This window comes from Hordeum vulgare, chromosome 5H (genome assembly GCF_904849725.1).
Source record: "Hordeum vulgare subsp. vulgare chromosome 5H, MorexV3_pseudomolecules_assembly, whole genome shotgun sequence".
NCBI lineage: Eukaryota > Viridiplantae > Streptophyta > Magnoliopsida > Poales > Poaceae > Hordeum > Hordeum vulgare.
Window position 1 is genome coordinate 536,149,256 of NC_058522.1, and position 25,838 is coordinate 536,175,093.

Genomic DNA, 25,838 nt, shown 5'->3' on the forward strand with positions numbered 1-25,838 from the left:
TACCCTGCAAAAACAAGTTAGACGTCCTCTAATTTGTTGTTGCATGTTTTACGTGGCTGCTATGGGTATCTAGTATGATCGCATCTTACTTACGCAAAAACCACAGCGGAGATGTGCAAATTGCTATTTAACCTCTCCGAGGACCGCCTCGGTCAAAACCAATTCAACTAAAGTTGAAGAAACAGGCACCCGCCAGTCATCTTTATGCAACGAGGTTGCATGTCAATCGATGAAACCTGTCTCTCGTAAGCGTACGAGTTATGTAGGTCCGGGCCGCTTCAATCCAACAATACCGTCGAATCGAGAAAATACTAAGGAGGGCAGCAAATCGAACATCACCGTCCACAAAACCTTTTGTGTTCTACTCGAGATAACATCTACACATGAACCTAGCTCATGATGCCACTGTTGGGGAACGTTGCATGGGAAACAAAAAAATTCCTACGCACACGAAGACCTATCATGGTGATGTCCATCTATGAGTGGAGATTAGATCTACGTACCCTTGTAGATCTCATAGGGGGAAGCGTTAAGACATGCGGTTGATGTAGTGGAATGTCTTCACGTCCCTCGAACCGTCCCACGAACCGTCCCGCGATCCGTCCCACGATCCGTTCTGATCTAGCGCTGAACTGACGGCACCTCCGCGTTCAGCACACGTACAGCTCGACGATGATCTCGGCCTTCTTGATCCAGCAAACAAGACGGAGGAGTATATGAGTTCTCCGGCAGCGTGACGGCTCTCCGGTGGTGGTGATGATCTACTCCTGCAGGGCTCCGCCCGAGCTCCGCAGAAATCCGATCTAGAGGTAAAACTATGTGGTATACGCTAGAGTTGCACGTGGCAAAGTTGTGTCTCAAAAAGCCCTAAACTACCACTATATATAGGAGGGAGGGGGAGGGTCTAGCCTTGAGGGACAAGGCCCTCAAGGTGTGCCGGCCACCAGGAGGAGGAGGACTCCTCCTCCAATTCGGTTTGGGAAGGAGGAGTCCTCCTCTTCCTTCCCACCTCCCTCTTTCCTTTTTCTTTTTCTTTTCTTTTGGTATTTTCTTTATCTGGCGTCATAGCCCTCTTGGGCTGACTCCACCAGCCCACTAAGGACTTGTGGCGCCACCCTAGGGCCTTGGGCTCACTCCCGGGTGGGTGGGCCCCTCCCGTTAACACTCGGAACCCATTCGTCACTCCCGGTTCACTGCCGGAATTGCCCGAAACTTTCCGGTAACCAAATGAAACCATCCTATATATCAATCTTCGTTTCCGGACCATTCCAGAAACCGTCGTGATGTCCGTGATCTCATACGGGACTCCGAACAACATTCGGTAACCACACATATAACTCAACTATACTAAAACATCATCGAACCTTAAGTGTGCACACCCTGCGAGTTCGAGAACTATGCAGACATGACCCGAGAGACTCCTCGGTCAATATCCAATAACGGGACCTGGATGCCCATATTGGATCCTACATATTCTCCGAAGATCTTATCGGTTGAACCTCAGTGTCAAGGATTCATATAATCCCGTAAGTCATTCCCTTTGTCCTTCGGTATGTTACTTGCCCGAGATTCGATCGTCGGTATCCGCATACCTATTTCAATCTCGTTACCGGCAAGTCTCTTTACTTGTTCCGTAATAGAAGATCCCGTGATTTACACTTAGTCACATTGCTTGCAAGGCTTGTGTGCGATGTTGTATTACCGAGTGGGCCCCGAGATACCTCTCCGTCACACAGAGTGACAAATCCTAGTCTTGATCCATACTAACCCAACGGACACCTTTGTAGATACCTGTAGAGCACCTTTATAGTCACCCAGTTACGTTGCGACGTTTGATGCACACAAGGTATTCCTCTCGATGCCAGTGAGTTACATGATCTCACGGTCATAGAAATAAATACTTGACACGCAGAAAACAATAGCAATAAAACGACACGATCCATATGCTACGTTCATAGTTTGGGTCTAGTTCATCACATGATTCTCCTAATTATGTGATCCAGTTATCAAGTGACAACACTTGCACATAGTCACAAAACCTTGACTATCCTTGATCAACTGGCTAGCCAACTAGAGGCTTGCTAGGGACATTGTTTTGACTATGTATCCACACATGTATCTATGTTTTCATTCAATACAATTATAACACGGATAATAAACGATTATCTTGTAACAGGAAATATAATAATAACTATTTATCATTGCCTCTAGTGCATATTTCCAACAATGACCAATACCTTCCGATTCACAACAACAACAAAAAGGCTATGTACACATTAATATTTGGAATAGCACATTAAAGATAGACATCTTGCCAAAATGACAAAACGTAGATCTTACAGTAGTGAGGATAATCTGCAAAGTGCAGTAGATGCCTCATCTATCTTGTGATCCCAAAATTTGAATTGTAAAAAAATGTTGTACTTGAGAATTACATATTCTAAAAAAAATGATGAGGCAATCATATAGAATATGTACAGATAGTCTGAAATTTTATTTTAGACGATACATAGTCTAAATATTCAAACGTATAATACAATACTGAATGGATATGATAAGCAGAGGTTCTTAATACAATAAGAAATCACACTGAAGTAAAAGAAACAGGCTGTTGTGCAATATAGTAATACTATCGTTATCTTCTGTTGAAAACACCACAACGCGCATCCACTTTATTGTAATTCTTGGATGCAGGCCTGTTTGGTGAGGAACGTTAAGACATGGGCTGGCCCATGCATCGACAAAGGAAAGGATAAGGAGCGCACGGACGAGGGTTTCCTCACGTCGTTACTCCCATTCCCCACTCTCAGATCGATCTGGTGCACAACACCTCACCATGCCGGCCCTCCCCTGGCCCATGGCGTCATCTTCAAGGGAGGTGGCATGATCCCCTTGTTGCCGCACCGCCCCCGTCGCTACTGCTTGACCCGAGGACACCGGTGAGGGTGAGGACCGCCGACGACCACGCGCCCCGGACGGCTGCGCGGTTATGCGCCATGGTCGCGGCGAATTGCCACAGGATGCGGCACGCCTCCGATGGAGGCGTCGGGAGGAGGGGTGGCGCTGGAGGCGGCAGTGGAGTCGCCGGTGATGCAGGAGGCGGCGACGTCGACGACGAGCCCTGGCCCTCCATCTCCTCTTCTTCCACCTTGATGGCGATGTCCAGATCGGGGACGGCGGTGTAACCGCCAGTTTCCACTTCTGCCGACGTCGGGGACAGGAGGTCGGGGACAGTGTAAGGATGGATTCGTTGCTCCAATTGCTGGTTGTTGGCCGTTCGCCATCGGGAGCCGCGATGGGAGCGTGTGCAGCGGGCTCTGCTGATCGGTCAAGGCCAAGTAGTGCCACGTCGTTGGGCGCCACATGCCATGGAGTGCTGCGCCAGGAGGAGCAGTGTCGGGCCAAAGGCCGCCACGTTCCATCTCCGTCTCGGCCGTGCACCATAGTCTCGCCGACGGCGAGCATGTCCTCATCGCTGCTTCTCTCTTATCGTGTGGCCTAACTCTCTCGGCAGAGCCGTGCTGATAACGTGTTAGAGTAAAACGAGATTGAATGAAAGTGAATGGACCATTAGTCCTGTTTCTATTGATTCTTAAGTATATATACATCTGTACGAGGTGCGAAGAAAAGACGTCTGTTCGGAGGCATTCCTTCTGAACAGGTGACCGTTGGCGACAGAGAGAAAGAAGAGACATGACTGTTCAGACACCCTTTGCTAATTAATTTCTAACAAAGAGAACCATCAACCTGCTGCTGGTGACCTGTCGAGCTCACTCCTCTGCTTCCCTTCCTAATTACTCATTCAGCAGCAAAAACACCGCTGCATAGCATTGTTAAGCTCACTCACTCGCCATTAATTGACCACTGACTAACCATGCACACGAAAAAATTATGCAAAACACCTTAAAAAATGGTGAAAACAGCCGAGGAACGGTAGCGACCAACCGGTTCTTCTTCCCGGATTTCCTCTGCCTCCCTCCCCAACAGTCCACGCCACCGCCACCAACCACTCCGGCCCGCTCCATTCCACCGACAGCCGGCGCCCGGCGGCCGCATGACGGTGTTCCGGGGCCCACCCGGCCGGCCCTCAGCGCTGGTGAGCTGGTGGAGGAGGCGCCCGCCGCTGGGCTTCGCGGCCAAGGTCTCCATCGCCATCGCGCTCGGCCTCTCCTTCGTCATCACCTGGACCACGCTCGCCCCGACCTCCTCCTCCCAGCAGATCTCCACCGAGCGCACCTACTTCGCCGCCGACGTCGCCGACCCGCCCCCCGGAGCGGCCTCCCGCAACGCCACCGCCCGCGCCGTACACAGGAAGCCCCGCCCCACCAGCCCCCGGGGCCGCAAGAAGCGCCGCTCCCCGCCTAGATCCCGCCGCCCCAATGCCACCCCCTCGCCGGACGCCGCCGCGCTGAAGTCCAACCTCACCGAGCCGGACGCGAGGCCCGAGCAGGGGCCCAATGAGCCGGAGCCGGAGTGGGAGTGGGAGGACGAGCAGGAGCCGGAACTGTCCGTGCCGGAGGACAACGCGGATGCCACGGGGAAGGCGCCCAAGGAGGAGGACGACAAGGCGCCAGCCCTGGAATGGGCCGACGAATCCAGCGAGCTAGATGGCGAGGAGGAGGACCCGGAGGCGGCCAAGAGCAAGGCTTCGAAGAAGAAGAAGAAGCTGCCGCCTCTCTTCAGCTCGGCTGCGCATTACCACTGGAAGCTCTGCAGCGCCAAGAGCGGCCACCACTACACCCCTTGCGTGGATTTCGATGGAGATGGGAGCCAGAAGCACCACGAGCGGAGCTGCCCGAGGTCGCCGTTGACATGCCTGGTGTCGCTGCCAAAGGAGTACAAGCTGCCTGCTCCATGGCCGGAGAGGAAGGAGAAGGTGAGGGGGTCGAGCATAATTTGATGAAAAATCATGATGTTTTCCTTCCTCTGCTTTACTAGGTTGTTCTTGTGTGTCTGAACTCTCAACTGTCGTTATGCACTTACCTCTGCAGGTTTGGTATGGGAATGTTGGACATCCTAGGTTGTCAAGCTATGCCAAGGACCACAACTGGCTGAATCGGACCGGCGAGCACCTTGTTTTCCCGCCGGACGAATCAGAGTTCAAAGGGGGCGCAAGACATTATATCGACACAATTGATGAGGTAACAATTGGTGGATCTTTTACATTTGCTTTTGATGCAAGGTAGTTGTATGCAGAAAGAGCTCTAGCACTCAGACTCAGTTACAGTTTACTACTGGGAAATGATATTAAATCAATTTCTGCACATTGCCAACTGATTGAACACTAAATAAGTGCAGTAACAAATGAGTATTATAATTGTCGATATGGAACAAATTATTTGGGAAATCTATACACATAGCTCTGTTCTTTTTAAAGATTGAACTATTCTGCGTAGAGGATAATTAATGTCTTAGCTGTGATCTGCTCAGATGATTTTCATCTTCAGTCTCTTGGTTCATTTGTCGATAGCTTTCCTGTTTTTTCGAAGGTCATTTACCACTGATCTGCACTGAGTGTCCTGGTATACGGATTCAAAAAATTTATTCTTACACAGTAACGCATAATGGAACAAATTAGTTTACTTTGGCTAAAACTTAAAATGGAAGATTGTTTACATCTTTTGTAATTGAAATACAAATATTCTTATATTTTGTACTCCCTCCATCCCAAAATAAGTGTTGCTGATTTAGTACAAACCAAAATAACGGAGGGAATATTACTTAGTGTGCTTAACACAATTTACATGATATTTTGTTTGTCACGTAGATGGCACCTGATCTTGACTGGGGTAAAAATATTCGCATAGCATTGGACATTGGATGCAAAAGTGCTGGATTTGGAGTTGCTCTACTCGAGAAGGATGTGATTACACTATCATTAGGCCTTACAAATGACCAAACAGACCTTGCACAAGTTGCCCTTGAACGCGGCATCCCTGCAACAATTGGCAGTCTGGGATCAAGAAGATTACCCTTTCCTAGTGGTTCATTTGATATTATCCACTGCAGTGAATGCAACATACCATGGCATTCTAATGGTATGCATATGCTGCTTCATTCCTCTCTTTAGACCCAGCTTGTCACTATTCTGCGTCACTCACATCTTGAACAACACTATGTATTGTATGAATCAGGTGGAAAGCTTCTCATAGAGATGAATAGGATCCTTCGCCCAGGAGGATACTTCATTATATCGAGCAGACATGGTGATCTCGAGAGTGAAGAAGGTATGCCACATTACTGTGTGTGTGGAGAAAAGGCTGGAGTTGCTGAAATACCGATGTCATTATAAATGAACAAGCATGTAAAAATATCACGACTTTCATGGGGCCATTACTAGTCATGTTAGTTTTATTTCCCTTGTCTATGTTTTAAATATCTTGATGAACTTTACAGGAATATCAGCTTCGATGACCGCGGTTTGTTGGAACGTAATAGCTTACAACAGTGATGATGCCAGCGAGCTTGGAGTAAAGATATTTCAGCGACCAGCCTCAAATGATGAGTATGACCTAAGAGCAAAAAAAGACCCTCCATTTTGCAAGGAAGAGCAAAACAAAGCTACTGCATGGTAGGATATTTGAGGATTAATAACTACAGTGTTTCCTGAATTATCATGTACAGTAGAGTTTGTTTGGCTTGTAAAGCTGAAATGTTGGTTTTCCTTTGTAGGTATACTCCAATCAAGCATTGCCTGCACAAAGCTCCTGTTGGTATCGAAGAAAGAGGCAGTGAGTGGCCTGAAGAATGGCCCAAGAGGCTTGAGACCTTTCCTGATTGGCTTGGGGACCTGCAGACAAGGGTGTCTGCTGACCATAGCCATTGGAAGGCTGTTGTTGAGAAATCGTATCTGGATGGCTTGGGTATCAATTGGACTAATATCCGAAACGTACTGGATATGAAAGCTGTATATGGAGGGTATGCTCTCCTTTCTGAATTCCCATTTCCCAATATATAAGCTGAATTTCTCTTAGTTATATGCTTGTTATCTTGCAGATTTGCTGCGGCCTTGTCGTCTGAAAAAGTCTGGGTCATGAATGTTGTCCCTGTGCATGCTCCAGACACCCTACCTGTAATATTTGAGCGCGGACTGGTTGGTGTCTACCACGATTGGTGCGAACCATTTAGCACGTATCCCAGATCCTACGATCTTCTTCATGCTGACCATTTGTTCTCACGCTTGAAGAACAGGTATGTTGTTGGAAGGACTAGACGTACTATAAACTTTGACTCTGTAAAATGCTGGGTGTGCTTACAGTGTTTGGTAATATATGGCTTCCACAATGTAGATGCAAGGAACCCGTTGCCATTTTGGTCGAGATGGACCGGATCCTGAGACCCGGAGGCTGGGCCATCATCCGGGAGAAACTCGAGATTCTCGACCCGTTGGAGGCGATCCTGAAATCGCTGCACTGGGAGATCGTGATGACCTTCAGGAAGGACAAGGAGGGCATCATGTCTGTAAAGAAAACAACGTGGCGACCATGAGCTATCGCGTCGACTCACCAAGCGCACCGGTTTTTGATTGAAACAGTACAGTTTTGATTCTCCCTGGTTGGTTGTTGATCTGGGATGAAGGCACATACACGGTTCGTTCATTCGTTGGCTTCCACGACCATCTACCGCGCACACGATTGTCGTCGGTCGCAGGTGTTACAGTTCGTCTTGTACTCTTGTAACAGCCTCCGTCCAGCTCTAGGTTCAGGCAAAGAAGCCTTTGGATAGATTGTGTAAACAGGGCCAACCAAGCGCCGCGCCGCGTTGTTTCTGAACATTGTAAGTTTGTAACAATGTGTAAAAGGATGTTGTAAAGCTTCTGAACACTGTGAAGGAATCTGTAAAGGATGCAGTAGAAGAGTTGATCAATTGTTTTGGTGCTCCTGAAAGTTGTAAACAACATGCAAAAAATTCCAAAGACTTTGGACTCGTTCTGAAGTTTGGCGTCTCAGTTTCAGTTTCAGCAGCCCCCTCGCGCGGCGCGCAAGGGCACAGCAAAACCCAAAACCGGAAACCAACACCCCACTCCCCCCCAAACCCCAGCCCGCCGCCGCCGCCGCGATGCCACCCTCCCCGGCGGCCGCGGCCGCCTCCGGCACCTCCCACCTCGCGCTCCTCCTCCTGCTCTCCTCCTCCTCCCTCTTCTTCCTCTACAAGTCCATCACCCTCCGACGCCTCCGCCGCAGCCCACGCCCATCCCCTTCCCCATCCTCCTCCCCCCCCGCCGCCGCCACCGCCCCGACCCTCCTCTACGCGTCTGCCACGGGCACCTCCAAGGCCCTCGCGGCGCGCCTCTCGGCCCGCCTCGCGGACGCGGGGCTGCCCGCCCGCGCCACCGACGCCGCGGCCTTCGACCCGGACGACCTCCCCTCGGTCCCGCTCCTCCTGCTCGTCCTCCCCACGCACGACGCCGGAGCGCCCCCGCCCGGCGCCGCCTTCCTCGCGCGCTGGCTCGCGGAGACCGCCGCCGACTTCCGCGCCGGGGCGCTGCTCCTCTCGGGCCTCCGCTTCGCCGTCTTCGGCGTCGGCTCCCGGGCCTACGGCGACACCTTCAACGCCGCCGCCAGGAGCTTCTCGCGCTGGCTCCGCGCGCTCGGGGCCGTCGAGGTGCTGCCCGTCGGGGAGGGCGACGTGGATGAGGGGGACCTTGACCACGTCTTCGAGGAGTGGTGCGGGAGGGTGCTTAGGGTGGTCAAAGGGGAGGAGGTTGAAGAGGAGGACGGGGTCAATGGAGAGGCCAACGGATTTGATGGGATGGAAGGGGAGGAGTCCGATTATGACGACTTTGATGACGAGGATGAGGAAGAGGAAGAGGTGGCTAGTGGGGAGGTTGACATGGAAGACATTGCTGGCAAGGCGACGGCAAAGAAGCAGAATGGGAAGGTGGAGGGTGCTTTGCCAAATGGAGGGCAAAATGGCGCGAGGGCGATGGTCACGCCCATCATCAGGGCCAGCTTGGAGAAACAAGTGAGCATCAGCTTGTTGTTACATTCTTTCTGGTATACTGAATGCTCTTGATTTGCAGATGTAAAAGTGCATCAACCTGAATTTTTGAAAGAGTCCTATGATGCCTAATGAAGATAGAGTATTGCACATTCTGCTATTTTTTTATCTATGCTTACCTGACATACATCATTGGCAAGGAACTAGAGCAGAATTTTAAGATCTCTGTGGGCTGAGGAAGTTTTTAAGCATAGCTAGGCAGCAAATAAATTAGTTTCCCTCTATAAATTTATTGAACTAATATATGTCGTGCTGGTGGAATTAATGCTCTGTGTAGAATACTTTAGTTTGACAATTTGCTATGATAGAATGAGATTGTTGAAGCAACTGTAAAGTAATCAACCAATCATCTTTGTGAAACTTCTGATTAGGATCTAAGACAACTTTTTAATGCCAGACTGATGTCTGTTAACACTAGGGTTGTGTGTATTTGGTACTCAGATCTCTGTGGTCTTTGCCTGTAAGGTAGAACTGTTCTCCAATTCTCTATCTGTATAGATGGGGTTAACTATTTATAGTTCTTGTCTGTAGTTTATGTTTTTTGTCTGTTTATTTTCATTCTACATATGGTATCTAGTGTCCTATTAACAAATCCTTGTGTTTTTTCCAGGGCTACAAAATTGTTGGTTCTCATAGTGGGGTGAAGATTTGTAGATGGACGAAGTCACAGCTTCGAGGTCGTGGAGGGTGTTACAAGCACTCATTTTATGGCATAGAAAGCCACAGGTGATGATTTTTTTTGCTTCTGTGACATTGTATATGGGAATGCTTGCTGAATACATGGTTGGACTGGTTCATACATAATCTATGTCACAGATCGGTTTCATAACATAGATCCACTCTGCAGAACATAATATTTGTATGGTTTACTTCCTTGAGTGTTTGTTTTCTGATTATTAGATGCTCAATTTTGTAGATGCATGGAGGCAACTCCAAGTTTGGCTTGTGCAAACAAGTGTGTGTTCTGTTGGAGGCATCACACAAATCCTGTTGGGAAGAGTTGGAAGTGGAAGATGGATGATCCTCTTGACATTGTTAATACTGCAATTGACGAACACAGGAAGATGGTTAAGCAAATGAAAGGAGTGCCAGGTATGCATTATTATGCCAAATCCTATTAAAGTTGCAGTGAATATTCTAGTGCCGGGACAAAAAAAGTAGATCCATGGCAAAACAACTATAACTGGCCTAAACAGATACAGCCTTTAGAAGGTTTTTAACCCTACACCAGCAGTAATCGTGGCAGAGCTGTTCCATTAAGATATGGCAGGGTCCATCAAATGTGAATTTCTTTTGATCTGTTTATTTTGTGTAATCAGCCTCAGTGCTGAGAACTTACAGCATCTCCGGGCGCTAGCACACACCCCCCACCCCCACCCCCCCGAGCTTGAAATATCGCCTCCTGGGGGCCAGTCGGCGATATTTTTGCCCCTGGGGGGGGGGGGGGGGGGGGCTCTGGTTCCCAGCCGCTGCCCCAAGTTTGCTCCCCAGCGGCCAATTTCAGACGAAAATTACTCAAATTTGGATGAAATTTAGGCGGCTTCCTCATATTTATACAAATTTTAAAATATGCATAATAAAAACCTAAAAAAACTACGCCGCCGTCGCCCTGAGGCTAGTCCATGCCAAGGAGCTTGTAGAAGGCTGTGTAGTTGCCGCCGTCGCCGTCGCTCGGTGGGTCGCCGCCGTCCTTGCTGCAGCCCTGCCCTGGGTCGGCGCTGCGGACGGGCGGGGTCGGCGCGGTTGCCTCGTTGTCGGAGAGGACGATGACGTCGCCCTCTTCGCGGCCGCGGCTCCGCTCGGCGATCTCCTCCAGCGCGCGAATCTGGTGCTTCATCTCCTCCCGCATGTAGTCGTCACGCGACCATTTGAGGCCGGCGTCGAGGTCGGCGGCCATGGCCTCATGCTCCTTCTTCATGATGATGGTCGCTGTGGGCTCCTTCGGCTTGACCAGGCCAAGGTGGCCGCGGGGAGGAGAGGATTAGCGGCGGCCCTCGTTTATGATGAGGTTGCCGCCGCGGCTGTGCCGGCCGAACGACATCTCCTGGGGCTCGGGCTTGACGGCGACGGGAGGCGTCGCCGCACCCAAGCAGTGAGAGCCGGAGGACGATGACGACGTGGCCGCCATGCGCCCGGGTAGCCAAGAGCTCCCATTTCGGTGCAAGGAAGACGGCGGCTCGTTGCTGCCCTCGAGGTGCGTGAGGACGGCATGGAGCGTGCGCCCGGGGATGCCCCACCATTAACGATGGCCGTCGGAGTTGTGGCGCCCCCTCACTGCCAGGGCGCTGTTGGTGGACCCGGCTGCTCTTCGTGGCAGCGCTGGAAGTACGCCGTCCACAAGGGATGGTTGTCGGCGGTGTACCTGGGTTGCTGGCGCGCGTCCTCCGGCAAGGACTCCCGGATCCGTGCGATCTCAGCCTGCTGCTCGGCGCCGGAGGGTGGCGGTGGCACGGGGACGCCGCCGGTGCTTAGACGCCATGCGCTCGACACGCGCATGTCCGGCGGCGTCGGGTAGTTGGCCTCATGGAGAAGCCGTGCCTCCCACTCATGGAGAAAGCGGCAGCCGAAGCCTTTGGCCGTCACTCCGTCGTCGGGGAATCGCTTCGCCATGGCCTCGGGGGAGAGAGATTTTCGGGCGGTGGAAGAGAGAAAGATGGGGAGGGGATGGATGGCGAGTGTGCGGCAAGCGGCGGCGAGGCACGACTTTTATAGCGGGGAGAAGACGTGACCGGGAAAAGACGGGACGCGCGACGGCTCGGCATCACTGCGCTGCCAGACCTTGGAAACCCAACCAGCGGCGCGGGAGCCGAGGCGATGAGAAGGAAGCCTCTCGGCAACGTGCAGTCGCTGACTCGGCGGGTCCACGCGGGAGGAATTTGGTGCAGTTTTGTTTTCGTACCGAATTCCTTTCCCCCGGGCCCCCCAGCGAGCTGGGTTCGTCCTGGGTCCGCCGGCGCCAATTTCTGCATTTTTTTTGGGGGGGGGGGGACGGCCTGTTGGGGGGCGGCTGGAGATGCTCTTAGTCTCTACACGATTAATAAAACCTCATAAATATTCTGTGAAGCTACTAAACAATTGATTGCATAATACAGTGGTTCCGCCAGGACTATTGGTTAGTACCATAATATTTATATCTTCAAGAAGTACACTGCGATCTTTAATTTTGTTGTTTCTTGCTCTCTTACTATCAGGAGTAAAACCAGAGCGACTAGCTGAGGGTCTATCCCCTAGACATTGTGCATTATCTCTTGTTGGCGAACCAATTATGTACCCAGAGATAAATACTCTGGTTGATGACCTACATCGCAGACACATATCTACGTTTCTGGTTACAAATGCCCAATTTCCTGAGAAGATTAAGGCGCTGAAACCTATCACCCAGGTAGCATTCTCAATAGACTGAACTTAAGATCCAGAACTGGGCAAAATGCCCAGACAACGCATTCTTGAGATAATTGTAATGCCTCTATGGTTGCAGCTGTATGTCAGTGTGGATGCAGCTACAAAAGAAAGTCTGAAGGCTGTTGACAGGCCACTCTTTTCAGACTTCTGGGAGCGTTTTCTGGTATATATGCAGAAATATTTGCAGATGCACGCCATGAATATGATTTACAAATACTAACTCCAATATTGTGTCTATTTCTTTGACACTTCACTAGGATTCGCTCAAGTCCCTGCATGACAAAGATCAAAGGACGGTGTACCGACTGACATTGGTCAAAGGCTGGAATGTGGAAGAGATTGATGCATATGCAAACTTGCTAAAGCTTGGGCAACCTGATTTCATTGAAGTCAAGGGTGTAACATACTGTGGCTCGTAAGTGCATTTTAAAGAAAAGAAAATACCACCTGCTAATTCTGGCTTGGCGGCTTCTTGGGTTGCTGATCTTCTCAGCTGATATTCTTTGGTAATGCATACAGGTCAGCAACTTCAAAGTTGACAATGGAAAATGTCCCCTGGCATGCTGATGTAAAAGAATTCTCTGAGGTGTTGGCAACAAAAAGTGGTGGCGTGTATGAATTAGCCTGTGAGCATGTGCATTCCTGTTGTGTCCTGCTTGCAAAGGTAGACAAGTTTAAGATCAATGGCAAATGGCATACATGGATAGATTACGACCGATTCAATGAACTGGTGAGCTTTCCTTCAAGGATAATTAATACTGGGGTTGAGCATTTGTCTTGGTGTAGAAGTTAATATTCTGCATGCATTATCTATTGGTAGGCCACCAAAATGAAATCGTCTTGTACATCCTATGGTTACATGCAAGTATTATTATATGATATGCATTAAAAAAATGCAAATAACATTACTAGATCATCTTATAATATGCATATGTACAAAATTGTGCAAAAAAAAGATCATTAGGTTTGTTGCACACATGCAAAAATATGTGCAAAAATATGGTCATATTTTTGCACGAACTTTTGCCTGTGTACATATCCTAACATGTTCTGGCACTATGTTGCTTTGGGAAATTTAATGCTGCACAAGTATTTTAAATTAACAAATTGGTGCATATGAAGTTATGGTTCATAAATTCCATGTTGAAGATTGTACTATTTTTTAGCCTATATATTTTGCCTCGTGTTTATGTACGTTCCTATCAGATGGCAGGGAGAAATTGTGATGTACTCAACTTTGACGTAGATAGAGATTGAGACGTGACCGATAAAAAAGATAGTTTCATCGGAGTTGACATTTGTTCGCCAATGCAGGTGATGTCTGGCAAGCCTTTCAAAAGCAGCGATTACATGGCCGTGACACCTTCTTGGGCCGTCTATGGCGCAGACGAAGGCGGCTTCGATCCAGATCAAGCTCGCTTCAAGAAGGAAAGGCGCCATGGAGCCGCAGCACTCAAAGGCTAACCTTGACCAATCTTGTCACCAAGCCATATGGATGAGACGGCTCATTTCATCAGAGACTAACATGTCTACCACCACATCCCAGGAGCCAAAATTTTGGAAATCAAGAATTGTGGAGAGTGGGGCTCCGGTGCCATTATTTTGTTTGGCTGCAGTGTTTGCAACATGTACCTCTTTTTTTTTTTTTTTGGGGCCCGACGAACTGTAGTGATGTTTACAACTGAGATTTTGAAAAACAGGTTAAATGGAGACTTTTCTGTCTGATTGCTTAGACTGATGGATATAGGTTGGTACCAGTGACACTTCTCTTCCTATCAAGGCCTACAATGTTGGAAGCAGCCACATTTTTGCCGAAATTGCTCGCCCCATTCAGCCCATACAGTATAGGATGTTGCTAGATAAGTACTCGTGGAGTTACACTTTGTTGTTTTTCTAGAAGACACTTTGGCTTTGTTTACATAGAGGGATCCTGAAGTTAGCAGTACCTCGATGGCTTGACCGGCTTACTCTGTTGGAATTTCCCCTTTTGAAGAAAGAGAACTTCCTCAATGATTTATGGAGTTCTTAGATAAATTGGTATTCAGATGGCACCTGCACCGGGAATATCAGTTCTGATTGCTACTCCCTCCTTCCGGAAATACTTATCGTAAGAATAGATGTATCTAGATGTGTTTTAGTTCTAGATAAATCCATTTTTATTCATTTGTACAATAAGTAATTCCAGACGGAGGGAGTATAAATTTTCAGTTTAGATTGTTGTTAAACCTGAAATATTGTTGTGTCGGTTATTTTGGTCCAGAAGTCTGATTTAGTCATGGCAGTGAGAATATTGAAAGAATTCCTGCGATTATACGTGCACGCTTACTAGCATGAAACCCAATGTCTTTTTAGCACTTGGAGGCAAAACAAATCCCACAACCCTGGACTGGGCGCAAAACAGCAGCAGACATTTGTTACAGACCCGATGAAAAACTGCGAGCAAAGTGAACAAAAGATGCAAGAGGCTGCATTTAAATCTCCCATCCTTCTTGTGAAGTCCCAGCAGTAGAATGCATCAACCAGGCACCTCATTTGCTATTTGCTCGAATAGCGCTACTCCCCAGGTCAGCGCCTCGCGATTCACCTGTTTTATCTGCAAAATAAACCATGAGTTAAGCCAGTATTCAACTAGATGGACCACCACATCAGGATCACCAATCTCATTCTCAAAGCAAGCACGATCCCAGCATTTCCAAATCGTCCACAAAATGGACGCCACCTCAAGCAGCCACAATCAACTTCCTTTCATGCTTCTTAAAACTGGGGAGCCAGGAACCAAAGAGTTCACTCACAGCATCAGAAACTTGGCCAAAGCCAAATGCGCATTTCATTATATTCCATGCCAGGAGCCACAGTAACTAACAGAAACCATCTCCACGCCATCACAATCAGCAAGGTCTGTTTCTGCACAAGGTTCCTGAATACTCTCCCAAAGAGTCGGAGTATCACCCCCCACATAAGGTTCTTCTAAATTTAACATAGTACCATCCATTCTTCAGAACATCTGCAACACCAACATTTTTAGTTAGGCAAATGCTATACAGGTGAGGATAGGATTGCACTAATGGCCTATTACCAATCCACCAATCTTCCCGAAACTCGTGTGTCTGCCATTTAACCACATGGTGTTTGCATAAATAAACAAGAAACCTTTTTTTGTTGGCAATTAACCCAGCCCAGAACTGGGAATCACAAGGTTTAATTTTAACACCGGACAGGCATTGATTCTCCACGTATTTGTTTCTTAACAGAAGCTGCCCAGACAGGGGAAATCACGTCACCAGCAACCAATTCTGCCTATTCATGAGGAACTTTGTAGTGATAATTTTGAAACTCACCTTGAGGAGACAAGCGGGTCTAAACTTTTGTATTCCTTTAGCATCCTTGCATTTTGGGATCAAGGTAACTAAGCCATAACTAAGCCTAGAGATATCTATTTGTCCACTATGAAAGTCATCAAGCAAAGATTTCAAATCCCACTTGATGAGTTCCCAGAATTTTTGGTAAAATTTAGCCGGAACCCATTTGGGCCAGGTGATCCATCTGGAATACCGCAGAGTGCTGATATGTATGCACCATAGACCCGTCGGTTAGATCTGCCAGAATGAACCAACAAACAAAAATTCCTCCTTCCCTGGGAACCAAAAATTCCTCCTACCAATAATCTTTGCACGAGCACAGCCCATCCCTGAAATGGTGGAACCTGGTGGCATCCCGAAGGATGATCTCCCTGTCCGCGACCTTGGAGATGAACTTGATCGCCGTATGGCAGTCGTTGCACACCCGCAGGTTCTTCATGACCCGCAGCGTCATGCCCTCCGGCGTGGCCAGGAGGCCGAACGCGATGGCGAGCTTCTCGCTGTGCCGGCTCAGCATCTCCTCCTTGAGCTCGTCGTCGACGTCGTGCAGGACCGACTGGAGGTCCGGGATGAAGCCTGCCTTCTTGATATCCTGCCACGTCTTGGCAGCCATCCTGTAGACAGCCTCCCTCTGCGGGTGCAGGGTGTCGTCCGCCCCAAAGACATGGACCCTGCCACGCACGTGCGTCCAGCTGAACCCCGTCTCCTTCCTCACAGCCCCGTCCTTCCTCCGCTTCCAGGTCTTCGCCGCGTCGCCCCACCTCCCGCAGGCGGCGTAGACATTGCAGAGGGCCGAGTAGGCACCGCTGTTGCCAGGGTCGATCGACAACAGCTTCTCCGCCGCGAGCTCCGCCAGCTCTGCGTTCTTGTGCACTCTGCAGGCTGAGAGAAGTGCCCCCCAGGCTATCGCGTCGGGCTCCACTGGCATCTGCCGGATGAACTCCTGAGCCTCGGAGAGCAGACCGCTGCGGGCGAGCAGGTCGACCATGCACGCGTAGTGGCTCATCTCAGGCGCAATGCTGTGCTTGTCCTGCATCTGCTGGTAGTACATCCTCCCTTGGTCTACAAAGCCGGCGTGGGTGCACGCCGAGAACACGCCCACATAGGTTATCCGGTCCGGCTCCACGCCGACACGAAGCATTTCTTCAAACAGGCCAACGGCATCTTCTCCCAGGCCATGCTGCGCCAAGGCTACGATCATCGACGTCCATGTCACCGTCTCCTTGCGCCAGCGGACCTGACCAAACACCCTCCTGGCCAATGGCAGGCTGCCTGACCTTGCGTACATGGTGACGATGGCGTTGCTGACGGAGCTGGATTGCTCCTGCAGTGACCTGATGGCCTTGCAGTGGATCTGCTTGCCGTAGTCAAGGCACGCCAGGCTCGCGCAGACGCTAAGAACAGCAGCAAGAGTATAGCTGTTTGGGTCTGGTCCGCTTCTGATCATTGACCTGAAGAGCTCCATAGCCTCGTCGTTGTGACCATTCTGCTCGTAGCCGACGATCATCGCAGTCCAGGCGACGACATCTCGATCACTCATAACATCGAAGATCTCCCTTGCACGCTTCATATCGCCAAGCTTAACATAGCCTTCCAGGAGAGCAGTGAAGGATATCACATTCAGATCGGCCACCACTGCCTGGTCCATCACCCCCCTGGCATTCTCGACACTGCCGGACTTGGCATACATTGAGATGAGCGCATTGGTGACCTGACCGACACACGGCATTCCGCTTGTCAAGATGTATGCGTGCACCTGCTTTCCTATGCTCACCATACGAAGGTTGGCGCAGGCTGACAGTACACTGGTGATTGTGAATTCATCCGGCACCATGGAAGAAGAATCCCGCAGCATCCGCGAGAAGAACCGCAATGCCTTGGCGTCAAGCCCGTTCTGGTTGTACCCCGTGATGATTGCGTTCCATGAGACGATGGTCCGGTCCGGCATGGTCTCGAACAAGGACACGGCAAGGTCCATCCTCCCCAGACGCGCGTCCAGCGACACCATGGCGTTCCAGCTCGACACGCTCCGCAGCGGCATCCTTTCAAACACGGCCCTCGCCGTCTCGGCGTCCCCGCACTTGCCGTACATGTTGAGCACCGAGTTGGCCACAGGCACGCAGCCGCCCAGGCCGAGCTTGACGACGAAGGAGTGCACCCTCCTCCCGGCCCCGCCAGCCTCCACGGCCGCGCACGAGGAGAGCACGTTCGTGAGCGTGAACTGCGTCGGCGCCAGCCCGTCCCCAACCATGTCCAGGAACGCCTCGACGGCCTCCCAGAAGCGGCGGGCGCGGTTGAGCCCCACGACCATGACGGTCCACGACACGGCGTCGCGCTCGGGCATTTCCGCGAACACGGCGCGCGCGTCGGCCAGGCGGCCCGACTTGGCGTAGGCCGACAGCAGCGAGTTCCACGTGAACACGTTCCGCCGCGCCGCGGGGACCTCGTCGAACAGGCGCCGCGCCTCCCGGAGGCCGCCGCCTCCTCCGGCGGCGGCGTAGTAGGAGAGGAGGTTGTTGCAGAGGTAGGCGCTGGCGAGGAGGCCGACCTTGACGGCGCGCGCGTGGACGGCGCGCCCGGCGCCCGGGTTGGCGGCCGCGCCGCAGAGACGCAGGAGGCGCGCGCAGTGGTCGGCGGCGGCGGCCAGCGCCGTCCGCGGCGGCCCGGCGTGGGGCTCCAGGTCCAGGGCGGCGGCATCTCGCATGTCGCGGGAAAGTTAGCGGGCCGCGGCCCACCGGATTAGCAAAACCGGCTCGCTCGCTCGCTCGCTCGCCCCACTTTCCCCAAACCGAAACCGAAACAGCCAGCTCGCCAACAGTTTTGTCCTCTTGTCTCTCTCCGCCGACGACCGAAGTCGCACGGCAGAGCACCGCCGCGCCGGCCGCCGGGGAAGAGGAGGAGGGGGAGATGACGGTGGGGATGATCAACGCGAACCCGGTGGTGCACGAGCGGCCGGAGCGCGCCGCCCACCCCGCGCACGCGGCGCTCGACGCGCTCGACGTCTTCGGTAACTACGGGATCCCCTACTCGGTTCCCCTCTTTCGTTTTTTCCTCCCTCCATTGATTGGCTGGCTTCAGCAACGGGGAGCTAACGGATTTGGGTGTGTGTGTTTGTGTGTGTGTGTGTGTGTGTGTGTGTGTGTGCAGATACGGTGCGGGACATCAAGGACCCGGAGCACCCCTACTCGCTGGAGCAGCTCAGCGTGCTCTCCCAGGAGTCCGTATCCGTCGACGAGAAGCTCGGCCACATCCAGTACGTATGCCTGCAAGATTGTGCTGCCCAACATTTCTAGTGATTGTTAGGGCACCAAGTTGCCAAATTAGTAGGGGCCGGGACTGCGAGGTAGTAGTACTTACTGCTAATTTCGCATGTTATTTGTTTAAGTTCCAGCGTTCACTGATGCCCCTATCAGCCCCTTCCAGTATTAGAAGCCAGAATCATTGTGGGTTTGTAGTGGAAATGTAGAACATATGCCCGGTTCACGCATTCCAGCTAGCCAGGTTTGGATTTACATTCGTGACAAGATAATCGTTGTCACCGATGAGCTACCAAATATGATCCTTTCTCATTTTCCATCTCACTGGAGATTCAGAGTGTGATCTTGAAAGCAGGCTCTACAGCCCTGACTGTTTTCTGTGAAAGGAAAAAAGGCGTGCAGGATTTGACTTGCCTCTGCTTGCTGATTGAGATTTTGACTTTCCACTATCAATCTGATCCGTATATATCTTCATTCTTGATACGGGGTCTGCGAGCTTCAGAATGCATTTTCTTTATTGCAAGCGGAGCATCCTCTGTTCTCTCACTGTACAGTACAGTCTGCTCGTGTACATAATCTGTTTTGTTTCACGCAAGAAATCAAGAACTATCATCCAGCTTCAACTTTTGGGGATCACTGTTCACACCTTACAATTGCTTGCAGGATAACCTTCACGCCAACTGTGCAACACTGCAGTATGGCCACAGTGATTGGTCTGTGCCTCAGGCTTAAGTTGATGCAAAACTTTCCTCCGCATTTCAAGGTGCTTAGCATGTTCCTATATTCATCGATTTCTGATTAAGTCAACTAGTTGAGATGCTTTATAAATCACATTAGGTTTTATGTAGCATATGTGCCATCAGCAGCCATTACCCAATGTTTTAGAGTTTACATGCATGTTCAATTTAGGCAATACTTTTCGTTTCCTCCATCTCTGTTTGGTGATATGCGTCATCAGCAGCAATTATCCGATCTTACATTCATGTTCAGTTTAGACAAAACGGTTTGATTTCTTTTGTCTCTATGCAGTGAAATATTGGATAGATGGAATGTCACAAATACAACCATTAGTTGATACTTGTTTTTTCATCCCTCGAGACACTTGTCACATATGTACACAGATGTGCATGTTTGCAAATTCGTAAACATTGTGTAGATCAAGAGAAGAAGACAGGCATCACAAGCCAAACACTGTAAATTCTGTGCAGTTAGAAGCTCCTATGACCTATAAGAATGTTAATAAACCTACTGAACGCCGTTTATGATGTTTTATTTATCTCCCTAGGAGGAACCATAAATCATCACATAGTCTTTTAAAATTTCTTTCTGTAGAACACTGTTCATGGATCTGTAAGTTATTTGTTCAAGTGCTTGTCTTCGGTAGCATGTTTAAGATTTGGAGCTAGCTATAATCCAAACGATCTCCACACACACAAAAAAACTTCATAATATTTTTGAACAAAACCCCCTTCATAATAATTCCTGATGAATATATTATTCAGCTATTAAGCATTTCAGTGGGAATATGATTCCTTTGTTCTTTCGTGTATGAATGTGCAGATTGACATTAAGGTTGCTCCAGGATCTCTTGCTAATGAGGAATCAGGTGCGTAAGATGACAAATACAGTACCTAACTCATGGCTAAGCTTGTTGCTTTCAGTCCAATCACAGGGCAGCATTATCCACGGAACGATACAATTAGTCCATTTTACTCTGTACCTGCTGAACCATGCAAAACAAGAACGGCAGTTGTATAGCAGAATTTGTGTTTGAACAGCGATGCTTTAGTATATGTATGTTTATATTAACATGCTGGATTGACAGTAAACAAACAGCTGAACGACAAGGAGAGGGTTGCGGCGGCGTTGGAGAACCCCAACCTCCGGCAGCTGGTGGACGACTGCCTCTGCTCGGATCACTCATCCTCCTACTAGCTCGACCCTGATGCCAGACAACCTGCCTCCTGCCTCCTGTACAGCAATAATAGGCAGGCATTTTGTGTTTTGCCGGACACTGTACCTGATTTCGAGAAAAGATAGTGTACCTGATCATGTATTTGCCATTCTTTTCCCTTAGTTGTAGTAGTATATGCTACCTGGAGGAATATCAGCAATGCTTTTCCGTGCCTGCTTATGCGCCGGTCCTTGGAGTAGTTTGTTGCAGCATGATTGATTTGGTCCTATCTTACTGGTTCTCTATTGATTGTTATTATTATCATTGGCTATTGCCGTCAGGGTTTTAGAAGCGGAATGTGATGCGCGGTTAAGTCGTGATTAGTCCCTCCCTTATCCGCTGTCACGTTTTTCTTTTAGACGCATCAGTCGCTGGTCATCAGCTCTGAGAAGAAGGGGAGCCGTGTGGTGCTCTCTCTAACCTATGTAGTCTTTGGCAATGTCAAAAATGAGGCAAAGTTGTGATGTAATAACGTGTGCGGCTTTGCTTGCTGTCCATATGACCATATGTTTATGCACCTCCGTCCATGTCGATCTCCGGTCAAAACATGACTCGGATTTTTATCATCTGTGAACTGGAAGGAACCTTGTCTCATTGACCGCCGCGACGACGAATGGAAATTTTGCATCGGATGCCAGGTTCCGTGCGATCTGGTTGTGCTGCATGTTGTATTGTGCTCGACAGCGTGTGTGCGTCAGAACAGCGGTCGGGCGTAGTACTCCGGTAGTTTTCATTTTGCTTGCGGACGGGGCAACTGACAAGTTCAGACAAGTTTCCGTCCAGCCGCGCCAGCGCAGGCAGACGATGGGATGAATGGTCCTATACCTATGCCTTGCTTGTACTTTCTCCGTTTCAAGATATTTGAAGTTCTATGTTTGTCCTAAGTCAAACTTCTTTAAGTTTGACTGAGTTTGTAGATATATAACAGTATGAAAATATATCTTACAATTCTCATACTGTTTTGCTAAGTCTTTGTTATGTCTCAATCGATGCTATATGCCTTTGATCTTACATGGTGATCAGTATAATTTTTTCTTTTCAAACTTTTCCTTTTTGTTTTTATATACTATATCAGTTGATTGAGACTTGGTTAAATCTCAGTCACTCCAACTCAGCAACTCCAACAGACGCACTAAAAAAATTATAGCACTAAAACGCGCTTTTTTAGGCATGACACGGCGTTCGCTCCAGCAGGCGTCGTAAAATGAGGCGCGGCGCTACCATTCCAACAGGCGCTGCAAAATGCAGACACACTATATTTACAGCGCCGGCGCCTAGCCCAAACATGGTTTCTCTTACCACAATAAAATAAGTCAATAATAAATAGCTCAATTATTATTACAACTCAAGCAAATAGTTTATTTTTCAATACAACAAATAGTTCAACAATACAACATGAAACATAAAAAACTAAACAAAATTTTGGCGGACATGTCGTGCCCATCACTCATCGATTAGATCCTTCTGAAGATCATCATGTGTTTCGGCACGTCGAATGGCATTGATATGATGCAGTAAATCGGGCTACCCTCGCAGACGTCCTCTGCACTCACACACGATGTCCCAACAACTCATACTGGGAATAGTCTAAATTTTGCCCACGTTCATTCTCGATGATCATGTTATGCATGATCACACAAGCGTTCATGATGTATCAAAGGATCTTTTGATCCCAAAATCTTGTCGATCCTCTCACAATAGCAAATTGGGCTTGCAAAATCACAAAAACTCTCTCCACATCTTTTAGCCGCCGACTGAGCATTGTGGAAATCAAGATTTTTCTTACCTCATGGTGCCGTCAAAGGCTTCACATTTGCCATCTGGGATAGATGTCATCCGCAAGGTACTAGCCATAGTTGTATGTATGGTCATTTACTATAAAACCCACCAGTGCAGTTTCACCATTTGCAATCTTATTCATGAGTGGTGACCAATTAATAATGTTGATGTCATTCAAAGATCCACGTATTCCCAAAAAAGCATGTTAAATCCAAGTCTTCTGATCGGCCACTGCTTCGAGGATTATAGTTGAACCTTTTTTTTGCCGTGGAATTGACCATACCATGCCTTAGGGCAATTCTTCCAACTCCAATGCATGGAATCTATTGAGCCAAGCATACCTAGGAACCTCCGAGCTTTGTTCATCTCCAAAACCCTTGTGATGTCTTGAGCACTGGGAGCTCTCAAATACTCCTGATCAAACACTTGCACAATTTCGATTGCGAAGCGCTTGACACACATGATGGCTTGACTCACACCCATTGCCAAGTGGTCATCAACCAGATTCGCCAAAATACCGTATGCCAACATACGCAAAGCAGCAGTGACCTTTTAAAATGTGTTATGCCCGAGTTCTCCGACGACATTCCTCCTTTGCTGAAAAAACCGATCATAGCTCGCCAGTTTCTCTGCAATGTGTTTGAACAGCTAAATGCTCATCCTGAAACGACGTCGAAAGTAGCACTCGGGGTATGTGGCATTCTCCGCAAAATAGTCGCTTATCAATCTATTGTGGGAATCGATCTTATCCCTCCACAATTTTTGACGACCCATGACCGAGTCATCGTGCCTTGGTTTTTTATTGACGTGTATAGCTACGATTATTTAGGGACGACCCTGTGTTTCGGGATGCCCTAGACGAACTCAATGACGTGGGCCCCTATGTACAAAGACCATATATTTTTAGTTTAAAATTTAACTATAATAATTGACTGACTCCATCGACAATAATAATAACAAAATTTCAACTTACTAAATCGACAATAATAATACTAAAAAGATAAATAAATGAAACTAAAATGACATGATTACCTCAAATAAGAACCAAGTTTCGACTGACTTCATCGACAACAATAATAATTTAATTCTTCAGAAAAAGTTTCTTCAGGCGTTTCTTGATGCAAATTAATTAAGAGCACAATCTAGATCAACATTGTCCGAGATATCCTTTTCAATGCAGCACATAGCCAAGTCATTCAATCTATCTTGCAACATAGTAGACCTCAAATAATTTTTCAGCAGTTTCAGTTTAGAGGAACTTCTTTCAGCCGAGGCTACAGTCACATGCACTGTTAAGAGGATCCGATATGCAACAGAGATATTTGGATAGCAATCTACAACCATAACAAACTGAAGAATCTCAAGCGCTGACATCAAACCATCTGGCAAAGTTGCCTGCAACACTTTTAACTCAGACGCAAAATCATCAAGATCAACATCACATGAGTTATAATCAGAAAAAAATCTTTTGCAAAAGTAGTGCAGCATTCCCGTAAATTGGCATCATCCAAGGACTTCCATTTTTTTGAATGGAATAACAAAAACCAAATAACTTTTCAAATTTCTTCAACTGATCAAAGCGAGCGATCAATGAAAAAATTGCCTTGCCAACGATGACTAGAAAGTAAGTAAGTCTGAAGGATTCTATAGCTGAAAACTGTATTTCCTCATCTTGATCATTGGTTTCATCATAATGCCTCTTTCTTTTCCTTTGATGTTTTGTAGGAAATTCTGGCTCTATGTCCATATCAAATGCAATGGCTTTTGCTATCTCAATACTAGCCTGAAAGCCTTCATCTCTGTACTTTTGAAAATATGATATTACAACTTGAATGTGTTTTATAGTAGCATCAATGCACACCATCTTTTCCTTTTTTTTTCAGCACCCGACAATTGCTTATTCTTAGACAACATGGCAGACCCTAAAATTGTGAAGAAAAGATGAATAGAGGATAAAAAGAATTAGGAATTTATAAATTAAATGATTGAAACCCTAGACATACATGGAAAAGTACTTGAATTACTAAATAAAGATGGATGGATGGACTACGTACTGGATGGATGGATGTTGTTGATTCTGTTGTTGATTAGTGATTACTTCTTCTGATTCTACATTTTGATGGATGGATGGGGCATTGGGGCCTTGTACAGCAGGGGCTCCTTCTCCTCGTACAGAATAGATGCAAGAATATTGTTGTCTGCTCCTTCTCCAAGACTCCAACGCTGCTGCTACGGCGCCAGAAATCTTATGTCGTCTCTTGAGCTTGCGTTGGTTTTTTCCTTGAAGAGGAAAGGGCGATGCAGCATAGGAGCAGTAAGTATTTCCCTCAGTTTTAGAACCAAGGTAACAATCTAGTAGGAGAATCACGTCAAGTCCAGAGTACCTGCGCAAACACAAAAGAGCTTGCACCCAACGCTCTAAAGGGGTTGTCAATCCCTTCAAGATTGATTGCAAAGTGAGAACCGAAGGCGGAAAGTGCAATGAAGTAAAAGTGTAAGGCTGAAAATATGGTGTGAAGTAGACCCGGGGGCCATAGTGTTCACTAGAGGCTTCTCTCAAAATAGCAAATATTACGGTGGGTGAACAAATTACTGTCGAGCAATTGATAGAACCGCGCAAAGTCATGACGATATCTAAGGCAATGATCAAACATATAGGCATCACGTCGGAGACAAGTAGACCGATACTTTCTGCATCTACTACTATTACTCCACACATCGACTGCTATCCAACATGCATCTAGTGTATTGAGTTCATGACGAACAGAGTAACGCCTTAAGCAAGATGACATGATGTAGAGGGATAAACTCAAACCAATGATGAAAACCCCATCTTTTTACCCTTGTTGGCAACAACACGATGCGTGCCTCGCTACCCCTTCTGGCACTGGGTGAGGTCACCGCACGGTATGAACCCAAAACCAAGCACTTCTCCCATTGCAAGAATCATAGATCAAGCTGGCCAAACAAAACCCACAACTCGAAGAGAATTACAAGGATATGAACTCATGCATAAGAGATATCAGAAGAAACTCAAATAAGATTCATAGATAATATGATCATAAATCCACAATTCATCGGATCTCG

General features: G+C 48.3%; 4 protein-coding genes across 5 annotated transcripts; 3 read left to right on the forward strand and 1 right to left on the reverse strand.

The window, feature by feature from the left end:
• The first annotated feature begins 3,859 nt into the window (after positions 1-3,859).
• On the forward strand, positions 3,860-7,866 carry LOC123452457 (probable methyltransferase PMT28). Its single transcript, XM_045129108.1, has 8 exons — positions 3,860-4,876; positions 4,992-5,141; positions 5,768-6,038; positions 6,135-6,227; positions 6,397-6,571; positions 6,673-6,918; positions 6,997-7,191; positions 7,290-7,866. Exons 1-8 carry the CDS (start codon positions 4,055-4,057, stop codon positions 7,486-7,488), a joined length of 2,151 nt encoding a protein of 716 aa, XP_044985043.1. The 5' UTR covers positions 3,860-4,054; the 3' UTR covers positions 7,489-7,866.
• A 101-nt stretch (positions 7,867-7,967) lies between these two features.
• On the forward strand, positions 7,968-14,134 carry LOC123452458 (S-adenosyl-L-methionine-dependent tRNA 4-demethylwyosine synthase). Its single transcript, XM_045129109.1, has 8 exons — positions 7,968-8,964; positions 9,611-9,726; positions 9,917-10,092; positions 12,192-12,382; positions 12,479-12,565; positions 12,660-12,817; positions 12,922-13,132; positions 13,717-14,134. The coding sequence occupies exons 1-8, from the start codon at positions 8,059-8,061 to the stop codon at positions 13,864-13,866; spliced, it is 1,995 nt and encodes a 664-aa protein (XP_044985044.1). The 5' UTR covers positions 7,968-8,058; the 3' UTR covers positions 13,867-14,134.
• Positions 14,135-14,690: 556 nt separating this feature from the next.
• Positions 14,691-18,480, reverse strand: LOC123452456 (pentatricopeptide repeat-containing protein At2g22070). 2 transcript variants are annotated; one of them, XM_045129107.1, is made up of 3 exons: positions 15,741-18,480; positions 15,195-15,406; positions 14,691-14,995 (listed from the first exon to the last, which is right to left on the reverse strand). In XM_045129107.1, exon 1 carries the CDS (start codon positions 18,463-18,465, stop codon positions 16,057-16,059), a length of 2,409 nt encoding a protein of 802 aa, XP_044985042.1. In that variant the 5' UTR covers positions 18,466-18,480; the 3' UTR covers positions 14,691-14,995; positions 15,195-15,406; positions 15,741-16,056. The 2 variants fall into 2 exon arrangements, with proteins under 2 accessions (XP_044985042.1, XP_044985041.1); XM_045129106.1 differs by having other exon boundaries at positions 14,691-15,406.
• Positions 18,481-18,541: 61 nt separating this feature from the next.
• On the forward strand, positions 18,542-21,187 carry LOC123452459 (protein AE7-like 1). The gene is made up of 5 exons (XM_045129110.1): positions 18,542-18,768; positions 18,909-19,014; positions 19,682-19,781; positions 20,579-20,624; positions 20,844-21,187. The coding sequence occupies exons 1-5, from the start codon at positions 18,669-18,671 to the stop codon at positions 20,951-20,953; spliced, it is 462 nt and encodes a 153-aa protein (XP_044985045.1). The 5' UTR covers positions 18,542-18,668; the 3' UTR covers positions 20,954-21,187.
• The last annotated feature ends 4,651 nt before the right edge of the window (positions 21,188-25,838 follow it).

What these genes read in the sequence shown, in the direction of transcription:
- LOC123452457 (XM_045129108.1), top strand. Translation starts at nt 4,055, where the DNA reads ATGACGGTGTTCCGGGGCCCACCCGGCCGGCCCTCAGCGCTGGTGAGC. An exon ending in ATATCGACACAATTGATGAG is followed by an intron (nt 5,142 to 5,767) that starts GTAACAATTGGT and finishes TTTGTCACGTAG; the next exon opens with ATGGCACCTGATCTTGACTG. An exon ending in TTCTCACGCTTGAAGAACAG is followed by an intron (nt 7,192 to 7,289) that starts GTATGTTGTTGG and finishes TCCACAATGTAG; the next exon opens with ATGCAAGGAACCCGTTGCCA.
- LOC123452458 (XM_045129109.1), top strand. Translation starts at nt 8,059, where the DNA reads ATGCCACCCTCCCCGGCGGCCGCGGCCGCCTCCGGCACCTCCCACCTC. An exon ending in GGGCCAGCTTGGAGAAACAA is followed by an intron (nt 8,965 to 9,610) that starts GTGAGCATCAGC and finishes TGTTTTTTCCAG; the next exon opens with GGCTACAAAATTGTTGGTTC. An exon ending in GCAAATGAAAGGAGTGCCAG is followed by an intron (nt 10,093 to 12,191) that starts GTATGCATTATT and finishes TCTTACTATCAG; the next exon opens with GAGTAAAACCAGAGCGACTA.
- LOC123452456 (XM_045129107.1), bottom strand. Translation starts at nt 18,465, where the DNA reads ATGCGAGATGCCGCCGCCCTGGACCTGGAGCCCCACGCCGGGCCGCCG.
- LOC123452459 (XM_045129110.1), top strand. Translation starts at nt 18,669, where the DNA reads ATGACGGTGGGGATGATCAACGCGAACCCGGTGGTGCACGAGCGGCCG. An exon ending in CGACGCGCTCGACGTCTTCG is followed by an intron (nt 18,769 to 18,908) that starts GTAACTACGGGA and finishes GTGTGTGTGCAG; the next exon opens with ATACGGTGCGGGACATCAAG. An exon ending in TCTTGCTAATGAGGAATCAG is followed by an intron (nt 20,625 to 20,843) that starts GTGCGTAAGATG and finishes CTGGATTGACAG; the next exon opens with TAAACAAACAGCTGAACGAC.